The following is a 20,296-nucleotide window of genomic DNA, read 5'->3' as shown; positions in this document are numbered from 1 at the left end:
TGAAATAAATTAATTGTTTGTTTGCTTGTTTCTACAGTTGCCCCATGTGGTTTTCAGATAAATGCTTGGAAATGAAATTGTGTTTCGAGCCTCACCTTCCATGTATCTTGCAACACTTCCCTAGCATTAACTCAGGCTGGGAATAAAGCCTTTGCCACCATCAGATTGCATAGTGACACAGGTTTTATAAGTGGGAAAAAGAAGTGGTGAACTCAATAAGCAGTGACCCCGCTTCCCTGGCTACTTTCCATGGCGTTTTTGGCCGCGCCGCAGGACCAGCTGGCTCCCTTCAGTCTGTATCTAAGATGATCTCTTTCTCAGATGATACGGACTTGCAATGATAGATAAGAGAAGTGCGAAATGTTTCCACGCGATATTAATCTATTTGTCAGAATTGCAGCACTGCAGATGTCATGGGTGGAAAAGGACAGACGATCTTAGTGGCGATTAACCCCCGAAGGAGAAAACCAAACCCAGCAAGTAGCTGACTTACGAACCAGTGCGCTGGTGATTAGATTAAATCCCAGTCATGCAATCTATTTATTTCTGGCCAATAAAATCCCAGCTGGCTATCAGTAAAATTAAAGGTGTTAACTTGCAAAAATTTTTCGGAGTAGCACAGGGAGGACTCCTCCCATCTGCTGGCTGTCTGGAGAGAGGGCATCATGTGCTCCAGGCAAAAGGAGCCTTGATAGGAAAGGATGGTCCAGAGAGGATGGTCCATCCGGTTCTCGTGGTGGGCTGTTCATTCATTATCCTTCTCTCCCCACTTCCAGTTATTAAATTCCCTGTCTAAAAACCCGGATGCCGACTGCAAATACGGGCTCTACTTCAGGGATGGCAAGAGGAAGGTGGACTACATCCTGGTTTACCACTACAAGAAGTCCTCAGCCGGGAAGGCCCTGTCCAGGAGAGCTCAGCAGAACGATGCCAGTGTGCGAAGCAGCAGGCAGGACCAGCCGCTGCCCGGGAAGGGGGTGCAGCTGGAGATGGGGGAGAGCGAGCCTCATGTGGATTACCACGAGGATGACAAGAGGTTCCGCAGGGAGGAGTATGAGGGGAACCTCGTGGAGGCTGGGCTGGAGCTGGAACGCGATGAAGACGTAAGGATCCACTCGAGAGGGTTAAGGATGGAGAGGGTGATCGGTAGCCGGGTCCTGGGGGATGCTGAGCTGTGCCTGTGGACCTGGCTCTGATCGAGGTTCAACAAGCTCAGCTCTTGCAGGATTTGATTGCAGTTCTGGCAGCCAGTGCCATGTTCACCTGCTGATTTAGCTGGCTGCTCAGGAGCGTGCCACAGTGTTGTAAAGGCCCAAATGAGGCGAAGTTCCTGACTTTTCTTGGCCAGGATTTGTGACACACCCACCATTGCAACAACGCTGTGTTGTGCTGTCTGGAAGTGAGGCTTAAATTGCTCTGAACGCTAATCCCACTTTGGTGGGTTTACAGTATGCAGTGGTTTGGATTCCCTGGCAATTCCAGTTCTGAGAGAAAAAAAAAAAAGAAATCCGATACAGGCAGAGTCATCTTTATTCCTCAATACAGGCTTGAGGAGAATTAAATTTGTTCAGGAGGCTCTGGTCCATGCTCCTCCTGGACACGGGTCTGTGTTACAGTTTGCTCTTTCCATTCTTAGCTGTGAACAGTACAGCTTGTAACATCTTCCACCTGCACCCTGAAAACAGGATATTCTATTAAAAGCCCATTAGACCATGTAAAAAATGAGGTATGTGAAGTGCTGCCAGTGTGTGATTAGTAGAAATAGACACAGCAGTATTCATTTCAAAGAAAGCTGGTACAATTATCTGACCCAACCAATGTGCCTCAGACTCCCGAGAGAAAGGGTAAACACTTATGCTGGATTTATTTACAGGATCTAAAAGCTGAGATACATTTTGACCTGGGACAAGACCATGAAAAAATAAACTTGTCACCTATTACTCACAAGTTACAGACATTTATATCTTTTATATATTAGGTATATGTAATATATGTACTTAACGTGGTACAATGCAAGAAAACCCCAAAATCTTTCCCCTGTCTTTCTCCCAATGAAAATTAGGCTTTCTGTGCAACCTGCAGGTTCCTGTAGCAAACAGGGAGTTTGCACGTGCAAAGTCCCAGATATTTAAATCCTTTGCCAGATGGGAAGTTCCACCTATGACATGCAGTATGGTCTCAAATGATGCAGAAGGGGTCAAGCCAGGACACTGTAAAAGAGAGGGAGCCCTGTCCTTTCAGTGCAGGGCACCAAACCACACAAGATGAAAGTGTAGAGACGATAGCAAGACTCAGGGATTGACATCAGCATCCACAGCCAGCACGTCCGTGTAGAGGGAAGGAACTGCAATCACTTGGGCCTGATTCCTCACTGATTCCAAAAGAGCAAAGCTTTCTTGAACAGATGGTGTTTAATAAATTACTTGAGCTCTCTTCAGTGAAATGGCTGGATGGTCACACACAAAGGGTTGCGGTCAGCAGCTCAGTGTCCACAAATAATTGATTAAAACAAGGCCAGGTTGGACAGGCCTTGGCCTGTCCATGGCAGGAATGTTGGAACTGGATGATCCCTAAGCTCTCTTCCAACCCAAACCATTCCATGGCCCTCCGAGTAACCAGCTTCTAGAAAGCCAGTAAGAATACAGCTGTGTGAAAGCTAGCTACTATAAGAACTGAGCTGGTCCAGCAGCAAGATTAGAAAGATTCATTAAAGTTCATTTCTCTTCTGTTTGCTGAATGCCTCCTAGTCAGATGTCGTTTGTCCAGTGCCTCTGGAACGGTTCCTCCATGGGGAGCAAACATGGGTGTATGTGGGAGTGCCAGGAGCAAACATCCATGTCCGGCTCTCTAGAACGCAGCTCAGAGAATTCCTGGGCTGCAGGCAAACCACTATTATTGCCATTAACTTCTATCCTCCTTTTGCTTTGTTTGGTGGAGTTCTTCCTACTGGTTTTCCTAATTATAACGGTTTAATAGAGATGTTCCCATTTGATTCTGAGGCTGCTCCTCTGAGGTATGAGCAGCAGGGACTCTCTCAGCCCCAGCAATTACAACACACTCTCCAAATCACTCCATTTTGGCTGGATGCCTCTGCCTCAAATTCAACTGGCTCAGCCAGCCTGTATTTGTGTCCACAGTCATTAGCTTTTATTTCCCAAACAGTTTTTTATCTGTTTAACCTTGTGGTAATTGCTCTGGGAGACAATAGCATTTTTTGAGACATGTTCTATATCAGTTCAGCACAGTGAGGTGTTCAGTGTTTGTCCTGTTGTTAGAAACCAGATCTCTCAAACAAATGAGATCTATCGTGTTGGCCCTAATGGACTCTTTGTTCCTTAAATATGTATGAATCACAAGGGGTAATGCATTTCATTTCCTCTCAACGGTAACATTTTCCCCTGCTTTTTTTTTTTTTTTTTTTTAAGACTAAAATCCATGGGATTGGGTTTGTAAAAATACATGCACCGTGGAATGTATTGTGTCGAGAGGCAGAATTCCTTAAGCTCAAGATGCCCACAAAAAAGGTGAGTCCTGATTTTCTTGTTTTCCTCATGAAGGTGTACGTTAAACATATGTTCCTCTCAGAGCACCTTCCAAGTGCAGACTTCTCCTTCCATGAGCAATTTTAAAAACAATTAACTGATGTGCACCAGAAATGAAAGTCACAAATGTACTTGGTTGGGGAAGCAGAGGGAAAAAGTGACAGGAAAGATGGAAATCAAGAATTTCTGGCCGCTACCACTGTCTGTACATGATGAGAGTGATTTCATCCTCAGTGTGTTTTAAAAGAAGAGGTTTCAATTGATGGTGAAATTTCTGTGTGCCTTTTTGGATGTTTTTTCTCCCCTGAAGACTGCTAAAACTATTCATATAGGCAGTCAGTCATGTTTGCAGGAGCTGGGGCCACTCTACCACAAAATAAATTACCTTTCAGAATATTTGAAATACCATTAAAGGAATGACAGTGTATTTTCATCAATACTAAATCACCCATGATAGATAGATAGATAGATAGATAGCTACCTGCTCAGTGAGCAGAGCTCAGAGATGGATTAATATTTAAACACAGACTAAGTGCAGGTCCCAGACTGCCCAGGGAAGTCCATAATGGAGCAAGAGACAGTCTCCAAGCCCAGCATCATTTATTACAACACTAAAACCACACTTTTGGTTTGGATTTCTTATTAATCCCCATTATTGCCTCACTTACCAGGGATTTTAATCAGAAGCACAATTAGATTAAAAAGTCTGTGGTTCCCTAACCCTTGGTTTGAATTTCCCATCCCTTTCTTTCTGGATGATTTCAAGATTGTAAGCCACACTCCTCGATAGCTTATTGTGATGTATTTATCTAATTGCTGGTTTATTCCTTACAGTTCACTCTGACCTATATATATAACCAAAAAGCGGTAAAGTTTTACTATTTTGGTTTTTTTTTTTTCCTCTTTGCCTCCTCAGGTGTATCAGATCAACCAGACCCATGGCCTCCTGAAAAAGATTAATTCTGTGATTCAAAAAATAACGGAGCCCATCCAGCCAAAAGTAGCAGAACACAAACCTCAGACAGTGAAGCGCCTCTCCTACCCCTTCTCCAGAGAGAAGCAGCACTTGTAAGTGAAAGCCTACCCTAAATGTCCATGTTCCAGCCTCTCTGACAGCAGAGGGTGGAAGGGAACATGAACACCAACACTTTGGTGAACACCAACACTTGGGTGCCATTGCTGCAAAGAATATTTCCATTTTGCAGTAAATTTACTTTTTGGGGTTTTGGTGGTTTTTTTTTTTTGGCTCGCTGTTGAGGAATGAGTCTTTGCAGAGAAATCTCTGTGTGTTTTAGCTGCTGTTGTGGCACATAATGTGGTTTATAATAGTCTCTTCTCCACATGAAATAAAATGCTCAGTAAAACTTGTAGCCAGAGATGTGGGTTGATAAATTTCAGAATAATTTCACATATCTGGTGTGGGCAGCTGGCACAGGTAGTGCCAACCAAGCCTTGCCTTTGAAGTGCTGTGAAGTCAGAGGTGGCTTTGCCATCAATCCCAGATCAGCAAAAAGCAGCTGTAAATGTGGGTGTAGGGAAAAAAATCACGAGGTAGAGCCCAGCCAAAGCTTCTCCTGCCCTGGATTGCTCTGCTGCTGCTCTTCCCTGGCCAGCATCCCAGAGGAGTCACTTTGAAGGCCATGTTTATGGATGTGCCAGCTGGAACAAACAGTAGTCCTAGGGCCAGATCTCTTCCCCGCACCCACAGGGTTTTCAACGTTCATCCAGAGATGCAGAGCACTGATGGGCTTGGGCCAGTCGGTGTGTGTGACATCTTGGCCTGTCCTTGGGCTTGCAGGAAATGTGCTTGTGTGTTTGCTGAGTGTAGGGTGTTCCTGGAGGTTTAGAGAAGGTCCAAAAGATGTGTAGGCACGGATGGGTCTCACACTGTCTGCAGGTGGGTGGCTTTTCCAGTGACACCACCTGTGTCTCTGCTGAATGAGGGAGGAAACAGCAGCCTCACAGGGAAAACTGAAGATTATGAGGGTGAATTCAAGGCCAGCAGCAGTCAGGGATTCAAATTAAATGAGCACCAACACTCTCTTTTGTGCTGGAAAACCTATAAAGACACAAAACTGGAGAAATGTATAAGCAGCCTCTTTAAATTGTGGGAGTTGGGTTGGACGTGCTTTTTAACAGGGTTTCTACACACTGTTCTTTAATGTGAGCCCTGAGAAATCCCCAGGAGAAATGAAAATATTGAAGGGGTCAACTGACTTTTGTTTGGGTTTTTTTATTGACCTTATGGGCTTCCTCCTAATCTTTTAACAGATTTGATTTGTCTGACAAAGATTCCTTCTTCGACAGTAAAACGAGAAGCACTATAGTAAGTACTGCCTATAAATAATTTATGGTGGATATTGCCTCAGTGGTGGTGTTAACAGCATTAGTACGATGCCTGTTCAAGTTTATCTTTCTTAACCAAATGCCTAAGATCTCCTGTGCCATCATTATAAATAATTCCAGATGTAGTGCTGAGTAGTGTTTGATGCTAACAGGTTGCTGCCTTTTGGAAAATAATTTGGATCTTCTTTCTAGTTCATGGGTAATATTCTTAGCAGTGATATCACCATCTGGGAATATTTAGATTTTATCCCTCGTTCTGCCCACCAGCTGCCTGCACCCGTGAGTGGTTTAGCTTTTTGAAACTCTACATTGTTCTGTTTGCAAAATGCTGCTAAATATCCCGAGACAGATTCCAATGAAACAGACAGGTTTTTTACAGGGAATATTATATATAGTTTTTGGGGGGGGAAATTCTCTGTTAATGGTACTGGAAGTGTTGAGGTCGATGGCTTTTATCTGACTTACAGGACATAAAATAGAGTTGGGGAAGAAAGTGAAGCCTCATTTGTAGCCACCAAAGGAGGAATTGAAAGGCAGGAATTGACATCCAGGGCAGCTGGAAGGGGCTGTGCCAAGCAGCCCTGGCCGCAGCACATTTCAGAGGATAACAGGGACTCGTTGCTCCATTCCAGTGCTCCTAACTGGTGCCTTGGAATGTGACTGCCAGCATGCTTTTATCTTATATTTAACATCAGCCTTTTGGGATGCCAAGTGGTTTCCAAAAGAGCTTATATCCCAATCATAGCTGCCTTTCATTGCTGTGGTGATAAGGGCTGTAAGATATCCAGCTTCCCTTTCCTGCTCTGAAATTCCAGCTTATTCCACAGCGTAGTTCCCTGCCAGCCTGAAGAGCAGGGGTTTGATGTGAGCACAGGTTATCAGGGCGAGGTGAGCTGGACCAGGGGAGGCAGATGTAGAAGCACAGAAATGGGGAAGGAAAAGGCAAATATTGCTTTGGTTTGTTTGCAAATAGAACTTTTAATTTGATATTGGGAAAAAGATAAAAAACAAAACAAAGTAACCTGGGTTTTGTTTGTAAGGTTTCTTTTATATGTCCAGATGCATAGGAAAAAAAAATCTTTTAAGTACAAGGAACTCAAGAAATGAAGAGTTAAAATTCATGACAGGCTGAGCGAGGCAGCAAGACAAAACAGCTCCATGGGACAAGAGGGTGAGCGAGACTGACTGGAAAATGGACTGAAACAGGAGCTCAGAGCAGAGGCTGAGAGGAGAAGGAGGGACAAGGGGTTTTTTAAATGGCTGAAGGAACACTGGGCGTATAAGAATAATGCTGGTGCTGTTCTGCTTTGTGTGAAATCCCTGCAAATCACCCAGTAATGAAGAACATATTGAATGTTTCCCAACATCATTTTATTCTGTGTGCATTGCTGTTTGTATTCTTCTTTCTTAAAGTTCTCCCCTGCCTTTCTCATATGTATTTTTGAACCACAGTGCAAATATTGACCCTTCCGCCTACTGCGAAATGAACAGGAATCTAGTCACTACCCGTGAGTCTTTGATGAATAGACACTAAGCCAAAGACCTTTTAGTTATTAAAAAAAGAAAATAAAAAAAAATATATTATATAACTGGAAATCTCTCTGTGACAGCCCTTTAATTCACTGGGGTTACAAGACGACAGTCGGGTGAGCTGTGGGACTTGCCCCGGATGCCCTCACTTGCTTCCTCCAGTGAATTGGGCAAGAGTCAAGTTAGCACACGGATTAGGGAGCTGGGAAACAGAACCCAGCTCCCCGGACAGGCCAGGCAGTGGGCAGGAGGTGCCTTTGCTCCAGGTTTCCCTGTGCTGCCTGCCGGGGAGCATCGCTGCGCGGGAGCAGCTGAAAGCCAAACCTCGCGGGCAGCCTGCTGAGCCGTGCAAAGGTTACTCGACAATAAATGCAATAAATCCCAAAATAAATACGTCTGTTTTGCCACCGAGGTCAGGCAGGCTCAGAGATGTTAAGGTCAGCCTGTGTTAGTCCAGTTTGATAAACGGCTGCGTGCTGTGTACACGCTGTGAGCCCAGAGCTCTGCTCCGCTCCTTGGGATGGAGCCAGCCTGCGCCCTCGGAGGCGAGGGAGGAGCTGCTCCAGGTGGAAGAACACCCCTGAGCTTTGATCGATGGCTAACATGAGCAAAAATTGCGTTTCTGTTTTGCCAGGGGGTAGATGTAACCCTGTTTGCCCCCATCAATTCTCCTGGTAGCTGACTATTTAGTTAAGCTTTTCTCTCCTGTACAGAAAGTGCAGCACGGAGAGCTCCGAGCCCCGCTCTCCTGAATACCATGACTTTTATTAAAGAGTGATGACTTCATCAGCATCTTGGTTTGGCCAATATTTGAGCTGCACACACAAAAACATTGTGCTTTTCACTGGCGTTGTCTGAAGTAACCCTTCCTTTTCTTTTGCTTCTGTAGGTTTATGAAATATTGAAAAGAACTACGTGTACCAAAGCAAAATATAGCATGGGTAAGGAACTTCATTTAGCTTTAAGATCAATATATTTTTCAGGTATTGAAAATAATGGCTGTGGAGTTTAGGTTTTCCCCCTGCTCTCTAATTTGATGTATGTGGATGTAATTGTTTTATTTGGAAATTTGATTCAATTTATGCAGCTGTTTGACATTTTTTCAAACGTGAATTTATAGATTAAACTCTAAATTAAATGGTAAGTGAGCATGTAGCCCCTGCAGACGTCACTTAGGATGGATGATGGCATAACCAGCAGACGAGATGTGCTCTGTGTTCTGCACCCCCTGAAATGGATGAGGGTATGTCCGTAAAATCCAATAACTGCAGTGGAAGTCTGTGGCTTGGCCCATTCCGTTCAAGCAGGAACCCCACATTTTATAGTGGGATGGTTTTCCAGTGGCTTGAGTGGAATGGTCTCGACTGATGGCTATCCTGAGTGGAACTGAGGTGAACCCCCTGGAACAGCCAGGGGCCAAGGCTTGCACTGGCACTGGGCACCTCAGCCTTCAGAGCAGGTGCTGCAAGTCAGGGGATGTGAAGTTTGTACTACCGTGACCAAGAGTTTTAGGATTTCAGCCCTAGGGTTTGTGCTGTAAGGGTTAAACTCATAATAAGGATGAACTGCAAATCAGGCCACCCTAAAGATTTGTTGGCAACTGATCCTGCTCAGCTGTTACATACTTTATTTCACACATGATACACAGATATACACTTGACTGTGAGACCAAAGTTAACAAATAGTTAATGGTAAATCCAAGCAAATAAGGTGGAAGGGTGAATTCCCAAGCAAAATGAGAAAAGTGTGTGAACATGGAAGAAAATGTTTGGTAACTGTTGAAATCTATTATGGCATTTATTTGCCTACAAGCAGTCAAATAAAACAATAGGAACTTGAATTACAGGTAGTTCTGTTCAATATTGACCCATCAGCTGCTTAGAAAGACATCAAATAATAGAAGATCAATTACGCCACAAATTATTTCCACGCTCTGACTTTTGTGTTGAAGTAACAACATACAATGCACAATTGTTGACTCCTTATATACACTAAAATTTGGTGTCCAGCCAGTATTAACAGAAGTACTGCTCTCTGTAGCATGGGAAATCCAAATTATTCTGTGACTTTTGAGACCCTTTTTGAGTCTGGTGCTGGATCATTTTCACTGGAAATGACATCTTTGGACTCTTGAAAGGGGAAGGTCACACAGCTCTGTTTGAATTCCTGCCTAGGAGTTGATTTTTTTTGGGGGGGGGCGGGGGTGGGTCAAGAAAATGAGAAACACAACAGGAGTTAGTTGAACAGGGGAGACACTAATGGATGGTAGAGTGTTAGGATTCCTGGATGATTCTTCTACCTGAGACTGGCAAGGCCACACCATATTGCTAATAAAAATGCCATCAGGCCAGCCTAGCATAACTCAATCCTTTTTGTTCCAGCGCCGGAATGCTGGGTTACAACCCAGCAGAAGTGGCAAACAGATTTAAACAAACACAGATAATGCTGCAGCACTGCTGCCCAGCAGGAAAAAAGCAGCTGCCTGGGGGAACAGTGCAGCCTTTGTTATTTATTAGGAAAATTTTGTGAAAGTGTGAATCTGGCTTCGTTGTTAAATCCAGATCTGTAGTAGAAGGGGACCATGCAGCCCTTCTCACAGCCCTAGAAAAATAATTTATCTGCTCACCGGTTGTTTCTGCCAGGAGTGTGGAAACATTTGCAGACAATTCATAGACCTGTATAACCTTAAATAGGGCTTTGAAAATTAATGATACCACAAGATACTGAACCCTCCTGGAGCTGCTCCTCCAGCAGGTGATTAGTATCTCGAAAATGTTAATGAATTTGAACAATCCTCATTTTGAGAGCAATCAAAAATGACTCTACAGTGAGCTGGTTCCTGGTTCATAACTGATGCTCCTTCAGACCCAGTCCCACACTCTTTTCTTAGCCAGGAACTGACAGGCAGCAAGGAGCACCTCATTTTTATTTTCTTTTTTTAAGTCTTTTCAAATCCTCCCCAGTGCCAGTGGCCAGATTTATATATACAAATATATGTGGGGGTTTTTTTTCAGTTGGCATTAATCACCATTGCCCTGCACAAAGACAGGTGCTTGACTTAGCTCTGACTCAGCACCCAAAACTGGTTCATTCCATCCCCAAATGCACTTTCATGGGTGACACAACCCCCCCAGACGTGGTGAACAGAACTGGAAGTAGCTCTATTAAAGCCAGCAGCTGCAGGAGGAAAGAACATTAGGGGAATTAATGAGCTAAAGAGCCCTCCAAAGGTCCAGGCCCAGCCACCTTTGGGAATGGTGCGGTGCTACTCCAAACTTCCACAGCAACTCCTCCCTCTGGCCCCGGTTAAGGAGCAACACCACCCCTGGGAAAGGCAGGACTCCTCCCAAGTCCCCTGTGCCACAGACATTTAATAGATGAAGCATTAATTGCTTTCAGCCTCATGCATGTCACTAATAAACGGCTGTGTAAACAGGGAAAGGAGAGGGAAGAAAGAAGGAAACTGCCCTTTTAAATAAAAGACGAAAATGTGGTAAATATGGTAAGTATTACGCCAAGGTCTTCGCAAAGGCTTTCCCTACAATTTCTCTGATCAATCTGAAACCTGAATTCAAAACTTTGCGTGGGTGATGCGTGTGGATGTGGGTTCCCCTGTGCCATCAATTCCAGCCACGTTCTCCTTGTGATCCAGCCTTCTGCTACACTTTTAAATCTTCAGTCTTGCCCTTAAATCAAGCTGACTTTTCAGAAAATATAATTTATTTTAATGACTAATTTCAAGTCATTGGCTTCTAATTCTTGATTCTCAAATATATATGACTTCCTCTTGCTCTCTGCAGTTTTCCATTTCATAAAATGAGTCGTGTAATAACCTATATGATTAAAAATGAAACTACATGGAAAAGAATGAGACGGCAGCAAAATCATTACTTGATCAAATGGCTGTTATTTTGAGGGAAATCTCAAGGAAGGATGATGAAGTGAGGCTGTCTAACCTTGAAATTATAAATAACTATTATGTCTTTATTTTTCAAGGGATCACCAGCCTGCTTGCCAATGGAGTTTACAGTGCTGCATATCCTCTGCATGACGTAAGTGATCTCGCAGTATATTTTACACGTCTGCTGTCTGTCACCAAGAAATCCCTCATGTGCGACGTGTTGGTGGCATCATCCCAAACATGACTGCCTTTCCTCTCACTTGTGTCACGACTGCAGTAACTTCTGCAGGCTGTTTCCATCCCTCCGCTCGCTTTTAAGGAATTCCCCACCTCGGTTCTACATCAGATGGTCATAAATCTGAACATAACGTTAGAAGAGTTGTTACGGTGTTTTAGCAAATGAAATTCTTATGTTATTTCCTGACCTTCTGCCCCCAAGATCCCTGGCACCAGTGCCAGGAAACACATTCATTCCCGGGGCACCAAGTAGCTGGTTCCCTTGGCCACGTCTCCCTGCGGAGGTGTCAGTAGCTGTGTGCCCGTGCAACCAGGAAAAACCATAAGCAAGGACCTGGTGTCACATATTCCATGGGGCTGGATGTGACTGCAGACCTTCCTACTGATGAAATCTGCTTCTGAGCAGCTCAGTGAGATGTCAAGAGAGTGTCCAGCTGTGGTGCTCATCGAGCAGGTCAGTGAGAGCTCAGGAATTCTGGTGGCACTCAAGCCAAGCCAGGGACCTCCGTCCTGTCAGAGGTGCACGCAGCTGGGCGCTGGTGTCCTGATTTAGAGGCTCAGGGTGCAGCTGGAACTGACAAACACACGCTCTTAGCCTGCAGAAAAGCTTGGCAGATGTCAGAGGGACTGGCAGTCATGCTGCTCACTCCTGAAGTGAGTGTCCAAGGGCTGTCAAGCCCAGTGCTGGTTTTCCAGCCTCAGATTTGAGGGTGCAGCATGTCTTCTGGTTTTCTGCTCCTCACACTCACACTGGTTTTACATGGGACTGTGAGAGCTTTATCTTGGAGAGAAGAGCAGCCTCTTTGTCTGCCTGATGTTTGTCATGCATGTCAGGGCTCTCAAACTGCATCAGTGCTGTGTAGAAATTGAGAAAGAAAGGTTAAATAAACTTCTCTTCCTGTTCCTGCCTCACATCTTCAGACAGCTGCTGATAGTCTTGCATAGAAGTTATTTATTGTCTCAGTTTACTCAAAAAACAGCTCCAAATTAAAACCTCAAATCTAATCAGCCGCGAGTGTTTGGAGAGTCTGGAGAGGGAGCAGCTCTCTCAGCTGGTTTCTTCTCTTTCCAGCGGACTGAGCTGAACCCCAAATACCATGGCAATACCGCATCCTTTCCCTTGACATTTTTAGGCCACCTTTATCACTTATTCATTCCTTCCCCCCCACCCCCCACCACGACAGACACTATTGCTCTTTCCTAATGTGCCCAGCGACAGAAGACAAAGTGTGCCGTGACAAATGGGCTCCTAAAAATACAGCATTATTTTACAGATTGCTTTTTCTGGTTTTGATGCATTAAGTGAGTGGGAGACGTGGGTATGCAGGATGCAGAGCAGCTCTTGGCACAACCCGCCGGATGACGCAGATTTTCTCTCTCTTTAAAGGGTGACTATGAAGGTGAAAACGTGGAGCCCAACGACAGAAAAGTAAGTTGATGCACAGGGAGGGGGTTAAACATACCCACAAGAATCCCAGCTTGAGGAGTCACCTGTTGGAATCTGGATGTTTTTGCCAAGATCCCACGGAAAATGCTGCAAAAAGGCACTGAATGCCAAGCAGTTTAAGGAAAAAAAATGTTCTTTCCAGCATTTAAATTTGCCCAAATGTGGAATGTAGTGTGGATATGTATAAAGCGCCCAGCTCAGTAATGATATATTTCATGCCACATTGGTAAGAATATTGATATATAACTCCTCCTAAAGTTCAGATGATGTCATTTCAGGCCAGCTCTGATCAGAGTATGCTCAGTCATATCCTGGTTCCTCCACTGGGCATAAATCCTGCTTCATTCTGTGGTGTGAGGATCAGAACTGGAGGAGTGGGAGGCAGAGGCAGCTGAAAACATAAGCATAACAGTGATTGGGAAAGATAAATATTGAATATTTATCAGAAATAAGAGGTCCTCAACAATGTTTTAATGTGTGCCCTGCAGCCAGAAGCTGCCTTGTCAATGTACACTGAGGCACTGCATCATTTTTTGCTGAAGTTAATGCTTTAAATTGTGGTTTTATTGTCTGTATAGGGAAAGACATTTGTTCATTGCGGTAAAACCAGTAGGAATTATCCTAAGGAAGTACTTTTTCTAAGCAGCAAATTGTACTTTATAGTAAGGAAGTACAAGCAAAAATCCAAACTTTTCACCCTTTGTGGAGATGCTGATTTCTTAAATTCAAAGCTCAGTGTCTGCATCCTCCCCATCACACTTCCCCAGAGAAGGGTGGCTTTTGTCTGTGCATCAGACAAAAATGAAGTGGAGAGGTGACAACCAGTTCTTCCAGCAGGAGCTACTAAATTTGGGTGTTGTATATGCTGGGCCTTCACACCTGAAACTTTGCCTTCCCTGTTTGTTTCATGATTTTTATTTTTTTTTTCCCCCCAGAGAAATGCTCTGAGCATGCAGGCTGTAGGGAAAGCAGATTTAAAGACCTTCAGACTTTATATATAACAAAAGGTTCCCAAAATTGACAGTGTGCTGGTCCTTCAGGTGCAAATGGCTCATCAAAAGGCAGTGAATGTTATTTCCCTCCCTCTATTGATTTGTGTTAAAAATACCACACATCCGTCTTTTCATTGTTAAGCAACACATCGCTCAACTAAAAATAGGATGAAAGTCCGCGTTTTCTGAAAGCGTCCAGATTATCTTCTCCATTACTAATATCTCAAACCTCGCAAATTCACTAATTTCACAAGTTCATTGTGTCTTTGGAAGTGTTTACCTTGGCTTTTGACTTTCAAATAATCTTTTGGTCTGTTTTGGCATGTGTCTTCTGGTTTCTTGAAGCTTTCTTTAATCTTATCCAGCACTAGGCCAGGCCTCTGCCTTTTTTTAACAAGAAAATTAAAGATTTGAGGCCTAGAAATGAAGTAAATATTTAGGTCTAGTGTGCTGATCTCCTCTAATCATGTCTTTGAAGCTGTGCTTTGAATATCAGGCTGATAAATGTCAGGATAAATGAGATAATTCATTTGTACTTTAGGCACAAATCTGGTTTCGAGTTGCACAGAACTAAAACATGGCACTGATGCAAAATCTTCTCAGCTTAGTGTTTTTCTGATATGCCTTACCAGCTTAGATCACAGAAACGGAATCTAATTTCCAGCATAAACTTCATTTTAAATATTAAATTTTAAAATACATATATAAAAGGAAGGGGTTTAGCTAGTGCTGCATGTGGATGTTGAGGTGTCCCAAATCTTTGCTTCCCAGACATTTGGCCGTGAACCTTTGGAAAATGTGGTTGAAAGAAACCTAAAGCAGAATAAAAATAAAATTTGCAAGAATGTTGCTGCTTAATAAAGGCCTGCTGTTAAGTTTCAGTCCCTGCCCTTACTGTTGTAAGAAAATTAATAATGATGAATGAATTGGGGTTGCAGAAGGGAAAGCCCACAGCCCACTTACATTTTTGACGCCACATTTCAGTAAAAGCTGAAAAGTTTCTTTGTTTTTTGGGTTTTTTTAAATGAATCAAGCCATTTATATGAGTAAAGCAGTTCAGCTTGAAAGTTCTGTTAATGGTTCGGCAGGAGAATTCCAAAATTGCTGTAGGAACATTGTTTGCTGTGGGACTTCTCTGTGATCAAGTGTGAGCAAGAGGAATGGGTATGGGCAATGGCCAGGCTCTGGTCTGCCCTTTTTTTTTTTTTTTTTTTTTTTTTTCCCTGCATTTTACTGGAGACATGTAGGAGTTTGACATCTGTCAAGTTTCCCATGACAAAATAGCCTGGAGTTTAGGGAATAACATCCTGTTTGGTCTACGAACAAGATTAATCCTGTGTACTGATGCTGGTTTTGGTCTTTGTTGCCCCATTGAGTTTAATTTCTTATTTCACTCTGTTGGCTGAATTGAATGAGGAGAAAAAAGTCAGGTTTGAGAAGCACTATTTATATATTTTACAAAATAAAGGATAAGTTGAAGGTCTCAGAGGAACCTATTTTTGTGAGGCATTCAGTTTTGCAAATCAGTAACGGGGATCGTTGTTTTCCTTGGCCCGCATCCTGACAAAAAAAGGAAGAGTGGAAATCGTTGACTTCTTGTGATTTAAAGCTGAAAAAATTTTAAATGCAGCCCTTCAAGGCACCTCAGCCCATCACCTCTTGCTGGATGCTGAATTATAGCAAAATGGCCTGAAGCTGTGTCAGGGGAGGCTGAGGTGGGGCGTCAGGAGAAGGGTGGCTGGTCCCATGGATCACAAAACTGGCACCGCTGTCCCTGTCTGCTGTAGGTATCCATCAGCCCAGCTGCTGAAAAGCCTTTTAACGTGCTGGAATTCATCCCTCTGTTGGTTGGAGCAGGCCAAACCATCACATTTGCTTCTAATATTTATTGCAGGCTGCGTGTGTCGGCCCAATTTGGGCTGAAACCCCGGCGGGGTCCCGCCGCGGCCGCAGGAGAACCCACTGGTGCTTCAGCTCTCACCTTCCCTTTGCCTTTCTGTTTTCCAGCTCCTGTGTGAGGAGTGGGCGAGCTACGGGGTGTTTTACAAGTACCAGCCCATCGACCTGGTGAGGTGAGAGCTCAGCCCATGGGGTGGAGTTTCCACGGGGCAGAGAGGAGGCTCCACAGGGATGCTCATGCCCCTGTGCCCCTGGGGGGATGCTGCCCTCAGCGCCACCCCCGGGGGATTCCAGAGGATGGGAAATTCACTGGGAGAAAAGGAGTTCTCTGCGAGTTTAGAACGTGCTGATACATCCCACAGAGCGTGGGATATATTTCTAAGTAATTTTGTTTGCTCATAATAAGACCTGAGACTCTCTGAAGAAAATGAGCTGTCTGTGAGTGTGAGGATTCACTTGCAGAAGGTCCAGAGTTACCAATTTGCACTGCAGAAGCACAGTGGGGGGCAAAAAAATGACCAGTGGGACAAACTTGTTTTCAGGGTGCCTTTATCTCTGGGTGGACTCCAAGCATCATGAGAAAGAAAGTCCTCTGAGAAGAAAAAAATTCCCACAGGTCATCAGATCTTACTTTCTCCATGCCTAATCCAGATGTGATTCATAATTTTAGCCACGTTATATTTTAAGAAATAGGAAACATTTCTCTCTCTCTCTCTCATTTCTTTTTCTTTTTTTCTAAATGTATTTCAGAAAATACTTTGGAGAGAAGATCGGGCTATATTTTGCCTGGCTGGGAGTTTATACACAAATGCTCATTCCAGCTTCAATTGTAGGGATTATCGTTTTCCTCTATGGCTGTGCGACTGTGGATGAGAATATACCCAGGTAAAATGGATGAATAAATAGATTCTATTGCTGGAGGACACTTCAAGCTCAAAGTTGCCTCACTTAACAATTGTTTTGTCAGTAATATCTAGGCTGAGCATGGCTGAAATTGGGGTTTCTTGCTCCGGGGTCTTGTCCTGTGCCACCCACATGCCAAGGCCCCAATCCCCATTCCCATCCGTGCCAACTGGCTGTTGCAGCAGGGGGGTGTGCTGCTAAAACTCTCCATCCTCACGCTTCATCTTTTGGAAGCTGTGCTTAAAATTAATCCACCTCCACAGGCCCCCCCTGCTCTCAGCTTCCAGTAAACCACGGAGCTCTCCCAAGGGCACAGAGCAGCCCATTTCTATCTCATTAGCATTCACTGTTAATATTGCTCAGGGAGTTTGCATTGATGGCCTAAAAATAATTCTTGGCCAGTTGCTCAGGTGGTTGGGTTTTTTTCCCAAACTCGGATCATTATGTTAAAACAAACCAGCAAAATTCTGCTAATGAGGGGGTTTGGTGCTTCCCAGCACAGAGTGCTGAGGAGGGCATTGTGTGACAGAGAGATGCATCAAGAATATACATCCCTCAAATAAGCTACTGTGATCACATCAACAAAATCTGGATGTCCTCCTACTTTTAATCTCTCAGCAAGTTTTGGTATTGAAACATTTTTAAAGCCCTCTGATTTTGCATTATTTGCCCTGCACGCATCATCAGATGGAGATGCAAATTACATGGTTTGTACAACAAGCACCGGCCCTGAATAACAAAGCAGATAATGGGAACCAAAAAATAGTTTTAATTTTTTTTTTTTTTTTTTTGGTTCATTAAGACTGCTTTGTAGTGCTTCCAACAGTTGAAGAAAGTCAAAGGGAGGGTCACTGTTGCTATTTCACAGACAGAGCACGGAGGAGATAAATTGGTTGAACTCCAGTCTCTTGATGTTCAGCACTTCCCTTGTACCTTATCTGTCACTGTAGTTTGTATTTCAAAACAAGAATGTTTTATTTTATTTTTTAATTTATTTTGTCCTGTAAGATCTTAAGCATAGAAAGCATTGAGCCTTATGGCTTTCCTAATGTTCCCTCTTATTCCCTGGAATGGAAATAGATCTGGGGAAGGAAGGAGGGTGGGTGACAGCCTTACATGAGGATTTCAGCCCCTGCAGTAGTGTAGGATCACATCCAGTGACCCTACAGAAATAGCTGCTGTTCAGAGGAGAAAAGATCACCAGAGCACGAAGCCGGAGCCATCCTGACCGTGCTTTACCCTTCTCTTGTGGCTTCGTTGCAGTATGGAGATGTGTGACCAGAAAAACAACATCACCATGTGTCCCTTGTGTGACAAAACGTGCAGTTACTGGAAGATGAGCTCCGCTTGTGCCACTGCCCGTGCCAGTCATCTGTTTGATAACCCTGCAACCGTCTTCTTCTCAGTCTTCATGGCTCTCTGGGGTAAGAAGACCTATGCCTTGATGTTAAGCTTTTAATTATTGAAAATACAACAGGAAGAAACAGAGGAGATAAAGCAGTATATTTATACACAGGCAGTTCATGATACAAAGAGCTTCTCTTTTTCTTTTCTTTTTTTTTTTTTTTTTTTTTCTTTCCTTTCCCATGAAACTGTCACACCCAAATTTATATTCTGGACTGGAGGCTAAAATTTAAAAAGTTGCTCAAGCTGAATAGCAAATGAAATTGTTAAGCATCTGTCATAAAACTGCTGCGTGGTATGTCAAAATTTCATTAACGGGATTGCACAGCTTGCCAAAGAAAAAAAAAAGTCTTTGCAGAGCCAGCTTCCACTTTAGAACATTACAGAAGAAATGTATTAATGTACTCTGGGGTTGAGGGGAGGGCTCTGGGGGGAAGTGTAATGGCCTTTAGCATCTTCAGGACAAACCAACATTGATTCCTGAGTGTACTCTGAGATGCAATTAGGTTTATCAACAGGCAGACATCATGCAAGGAGACTGGGAAGAGGGAACAGTGGTGGAGAGGGATTCTTCCTGATCCTGATGCTGCCCTCATGCTTTGAACTCTTTCTGGGCATGTCTCTAGCACTGAAAAGATGAACCCTCTCATGAAATCTCTGTGAGGATGTCTTCAGGAATGGTTATGGAGGGCTTCTCCCCTCCCTGATGGGGGATGGAGGGGGAGCCTCCTTGCTCCAGGAATGGGCTCTGAGGGAGAGGAGCTTTGATGGCCACATACTCCCAGCAGCAGCGAGAGCACCTCGTTGTGAATGAACATAACCTGCTGGATTATATTTCATCCTAAAAATACACCCTGAGTTTTTATCTCTTCCAGTACATAGGGAGCTCTTTGTACACTACCCATCATCTGAACTGATTGAAGTACAGTTCAATGTCATTTAATTTAAATTTTTGGCCACGGTCTGTGTTTGGGATAACGTTGTTTTAGATGCAGCACTGAGAGCTTATTATCAAGTACCACAAGGAAAGTCAAGTGTCAGCTTTGGTCTGCCTCATTTACCATTATTGTGAGCCCCACATGGATCCTGGCATGTTATCCTCTTGTCCAAAAAGTAAAGTTTGACTCCCTTTCCACAGCAAGCAACTATGGGTGTCTTCATCCAGTTTTTTACACTCTTGTGCAAAGTAAGGCAGATTGGCAGAAGCCAGGCTCTGGGCCCTGCCCAAAATCCGAGAGGATTTTGAAGTGGGATGTCAAACTCCTCAACATCTTTGGAGTCAACATGAAGCTTTATTGTGGTACAATACCACATAAAACAACCTCTGTTTCAAAAAGGTCTTTTTCAGCTGGAAAACTAAGAACTTTCTCCGCATAGCTTTGAATTTGTGTTGTTAAATTCACGTACAGTTGAAACAGGAAAGCACGGGTGCTCGTGGCAGAGCAGGGATGAAGCTCCCTGGCAGCTTCCCCCAGGGCTCCCAGAAGAGCCCAGCATTCCAGACACTGTCCCCTCCTTTTGCCCTGCTGTAATGCAGTGGCACGGGAGGATTCCCAGTACCATCTGGTTCCCTTGCCTTATCTCTGGCTGCAAATGGGAGCTGCAGCCCCCACCCAGCGTGAGAACTGCCGGCAGCGAGGAGAGGAGAGGAGAGGAGAGGAGAGGAGAGGAGAGGAGAGGAGAGGAGAGGAGAGGAGAGGAGAGGAGAGGAGAGGAGAGGAGAGGAGAGGAGAGGAGAGGAGAGGAGAGGAGAGGAGAGGAGAGGAGAGGAGAGGAGAGGAGAGGAGAGGAGAGGAGAGGAGAGGAGAGGAGAGGAGAGGCAATTCCAGGTCCTCGAGACAGGGACCCTCTCAAGACACAGCTCTGGCCACCCTGATTCACAGGAAGCCTGTGGCTTGTGAAGGGGCTCAGCTGTAGCTTTTCCACATGAGAGTTTCGCTTGGAAGGCGAATGAATGTCATGGCCCCAGCCTGGCTCCAGTCAAGAGGGTGTCCTTTCCTCTCCCTTCAACTTTGTTACCCTCTCCCTGCCTCTGTTTTTTCTGGATACGAATGTTTCTGAGCACATCTGTTAATACTCACTGTGGGAAGCTCCC

The 20,296-nt window shown here is 44.2% G+C and overlaps 1 protein-coding gene across 2 annotated transcripts in view; it reads left to right on the top strand.

Annotated features, from left to right (window-relative positions):
* Positions 1-20,296, top strand: part of ANO1 (anoctamin 1) — a 71,531-nt gene that overhangs the window by 32,456 nt on the left and 18,779 nt on the right. The window contains exons 3-13 of one of the 2 annotated variants that reach the window (XM_058421115.1): positions 777-1,103; positions 3,426-3,524; positions 4,459-4,610; positions 5,814-5,868; positions 8,308-8,359; positions 10,855-10,920; positions 11,415-11,470; positions 12,944-12,985; positions 16,003-16,067; positions 16,645-16,779; positions 18,061-18,221. In XM_058421115.1, coding sequence (XP_058277098.1) covers positions 777-1,103; positions 3,426-3,524; positions 4,459-4,610; positions 5,814-5,868; positions 8,308-8,359; positions 10,855-10,920; positions 11,415-11,470; positions 12,944-12,985; positions 16,003-16,067; positions 16,645-16,779; positions 18,061-18,221 — 1,210 coding nt within the window. The remainder of the gene's footprint in view (positions 1-776; positions 1,104-3,425; positions 3,525-4,458; positions 4,611-5,813; positions 5,869-8,307; positions 8,360-10,854; positions 10,921-11,414; positions 11,471-12,943; positions 12,986-16,002; positions 16,068-16,644; positions 16,780-18,060; positions 18,222-20,296) is intronic. The other variant, XM_058421116.1, reaches the window with a different exon arrangement.

The sequence above is a fragment of the Hirundo rustica genome, chromosome 6 (assembly GCF_015227805.2).
Source record: "Hirundo rustica isolate bHirRus1 chromosome 6, bHirRus1.pri.v3, whole genome shotgun sequence".
Lineage (NCBI taxonomy): Eukaryota > Metazoa > Chordata > Aves > Passeriformes > Hirundinidae > Hirundo > Hirundo rustica.
Note: the sequence above shows the minus strand (reverse complement) of the source record. Positions and strands in the feature narration are given on the sequence as shown.